This window comes from Aplysia californica, unplaced genomic scaffold (assembly GCF_000002075.1).
Source record: "Aplysia californica isolate F4 #8 unplaced genomic scaffold, AplCal3.0 scaffold00622, whole genome shotgun sequence".
In the NCBI taxonomy this organism is placed as follows: domain Eukaryota; kingdom Metazoa; phylum Mollusca; class Gastropoda; order Aplysiida; family Aplysiidae; genus Aplysia; species Aplysia californica.
Window position 1 is genome coordinate 239,834 of NW_004797892.1, and position 2,993 is coordinate 242,826.

Genomic DNA, 2,993 nt, shown 5'->3' on the forward strand with positions numbered 1-2,993 from the left:
ACACACACACACACACACACACACACACACACACACACACACACACGCTCACATACACGATGTTGCACTAACAATAGTCACTTAACATATATGCCATAACCAGATAAATCACAATTTTTCGATTGCAAAGTCATATGACAACAACAAAAAGAGTTAAAAGATGTCTGCAGTTGAAAATGTTTCCTTTCTCAGGAAAACAGGTAACACAGCTATAATTTTACACTAAGGGCGGTTGAAAGGGTACTCTGATGATGGTTTAACGTCTCATCCACCCAACAGCTTTCACTTTAGCTGTGCCTTTTGACTGTATTGTAAGCCAATTTCAACATGGATCGGTCATCTATGAAACGTCGCTAACTTAATAGCACTCGCCTGCATTGAGACTAGCCACTCAGAGAGCAACGAAATCAAAAGCTGGAAAAAAATCCTTCCGTGTGACATTTATGGTGATAAAACTCGGGACATCTCCTCTGGATAAAGAGAGCAGCTTCATGACTACCAGCCTGCCTCACTTTAACCTGAAGTCTGTGAAAACGGGCAACTTTGCGTCCGTCACAACAGTAAAACAGTGTCCATTGTAGGCTGTGTGTGCTTCCAACTCATCGGCTGTTTGTACACAATAAACTGCATGATATGTATATCGCACTAAAACGTATCTCAATCATGTCTGCAAGAAGCCACGTAAATAGTCAATTCATCTTATAACGTTTGCTATCGCAAGTGTAACACAGTCAGTAAGGCCCCAGAGAATTTGTCAGTCAGATTTGAATTTATTACCGAACGATGCCTGTAAAGTTGTCAAATCAACTCCTCAGTCTTGTCAATCAGACGACAGTAGAGTTATCAGATTTGAATAATTGTTATTGATAAACACTTCTGTGTCTTTGTTAGATATTCTTCACTCGTCGATTGGACGCCAGCGAACCCGTCGAATCTCCCTGACGAGTCTGTAAGGCCCCAATGAACTTCATCACGTTTGACAGGCCTTTTATAAACTCAGCAGCCACTTTTATCAAGCCGTTCTGCCCACGTCAAATCCTTGGCGTCTCCAAACTTATCACCGTGTTATTTCTTACGTATACAGATCATCATTGAATCTATCAGATCCTCATTGTCGCAATCCTAAAGAGAAAGTTGACGTGGCTTATCATACTTCATCAGGCTGGCGAGACTGAAATGAAATCGTTTTCATTCAGTAGGCCAGGCAGTTGAAAAACGTCCTTTGCCTAACCGCCGTACTCTCTGGCAAATCTTTACTCGGTCTGAGGCTTCTCGAAAGTTCCGTCAGACTTGGTGGTGGTGTTTTGTGGTTGAGCACCCCTTTCAAATCAGTAAGGCTATTTCAGAAGCTTGACCTCCGGTTTAGTGTCTTCTGGTTGACCGTGCAAGGACGGCGAAAGGCCATGACAACTTTCCGAGCAACTGTTGTCTATTGAGGACTCGAACTAGGGCCATGGACAACATAGCCTAGCATGGCACCAAACGAAATATCGAAGCGCGCGCTGTCGTCAAACTTGGACTCAGTTTCATTCTGCATAGATCAAACCAGTACTTATAAAAAGTCATGGTTTCACAAAACCGGTATTGTCCACACTAACTTTGATGAGAAGTGAATCATCCTTGATATAATCACGGGTTTTGAGAATTTCATGAGAAACGTACTTGGGATAACCAAAGCCTAAAGAGTCTGCAGACTTAGTCGGCTTCTGAAAATGTTTCCACCCCGGTTCTGGCAGGAAACTCTCCGACAGGCTAGCACGCATGTCCGTGTCTGCGCATTGGTCATACAAGGTGAAGGACACCGGAAGGGAGAATGGCCACTCGAGGATGTTGTCGTAATCACCAGGCAACAGTTTGATGTACAGGGACACGTACTTCCCCTCGCCGGCGCCGTTGCCGTTGAGGAAGACAGAGAGACAGGCCTTGTAGCCGAAGCGGGACGTGTAGAAGGGCGGACTGACTAGCTCTTTGTTGTTTTTGTACATGGCCTCGATGTATTTGGCTTTGTAGTTCCTGAGAGAAGATAGGAAGAATTTCTGTTTAAACTGGGAAAACGAGGTTGGAAATTATGTGGGTTTTGTTTTGTTTTATTTTGGTCGTTTTTTTATGGGGGGGGGGTGGAGGGGTTAGCTTAGAATTTAAAAAGGAGGGAGTTAGCTCAGATAAAATCGGGATGGGAGGAGGCTTAGAAACAGGAAGGAAGAAAGTCAGTGTATTTAAAGGAGGGATTTAACATAAATAGAAGCAGGGTGACGACAACAACAACAAGAAAAACAGCAAAAACAACAACAACAGCAGCAAAAACAACAGCAACAACAACCAGTATCAGCAGCAATAGAAATATTATAATGTTCTGAGTCAATTACGAGGTCAATAAATATATTATTTGTAAAGTGAACAGATAATATCAATATTTATATTATGTGATAGAAAACAAACAAACACACTCACGTGATGCGCCAGATGAACACGCCGTCCGTGGTGTGGCTGATGGTGTGTAGGGCTGAGCACAGCTGGGAGATCTGCAACTGCTGCTGTTTCACCAGGTCACAGGTCAGCTCAAGGTGAGTCTTCATGCACTCCTCAAGGTGAAGGTCAAGGCTGTAGCGGGGGCACTGAGTGTTTGGGGGGGGGAAGCGGAGGTTGAGGAATGAAAAGGGTTAAGTAAAGGTACATAAATAAATATATTCGACCGCCAATTCTTAAAAGCTTTTTTTTTCGCGCCTGGCGTTGTGACGGATCCAAAGGTAGCTCCACGGAGATTGAAGACCAGGGGAGGGCGAATACGACCAAGTAATTCTGATCGCTTGAATTTATCTTTACCAAGAGTTATCTCAGGTCTGCACTTGCAGCCTCATGAAGTATTTAAATTGTGTCCGCAAGGGCTTAAAACATCGATTACAACTACAGTTTCCTTTTTTTAAATCAGCTCGTCTCAATGAGATTCTATTGCATTCATCCTGTCCAGAGATCCCCCACCCCCACCCCCTGCC

The 2,993-nt window shown here is 43.7% G+C and overlaps 1 protein-coding gene across 1 annotated transcript in view; it reads right to left on the reverse strand.

The window, feature by feature from the left end:
* Positions 1–6: 6 nt before the first annotated feature.
* Positions 7–2,993, reverse strand: part of LOC101859360 (TNF receptor-associated factor 4) — a gene marked incomplete in the record, with an annotated part of 76,255 nt that continues 73,268 nt past the window's right edge. Inside the window, 2 exon segments of the mRNA XM_005107687.3 lie at positions 7–2,013; positions 2,452–2,615. Coding sequence (XP_005107744.2) covers positions 1,563–2,013; positions 2,452–2,615 — 615 coding nt within the window.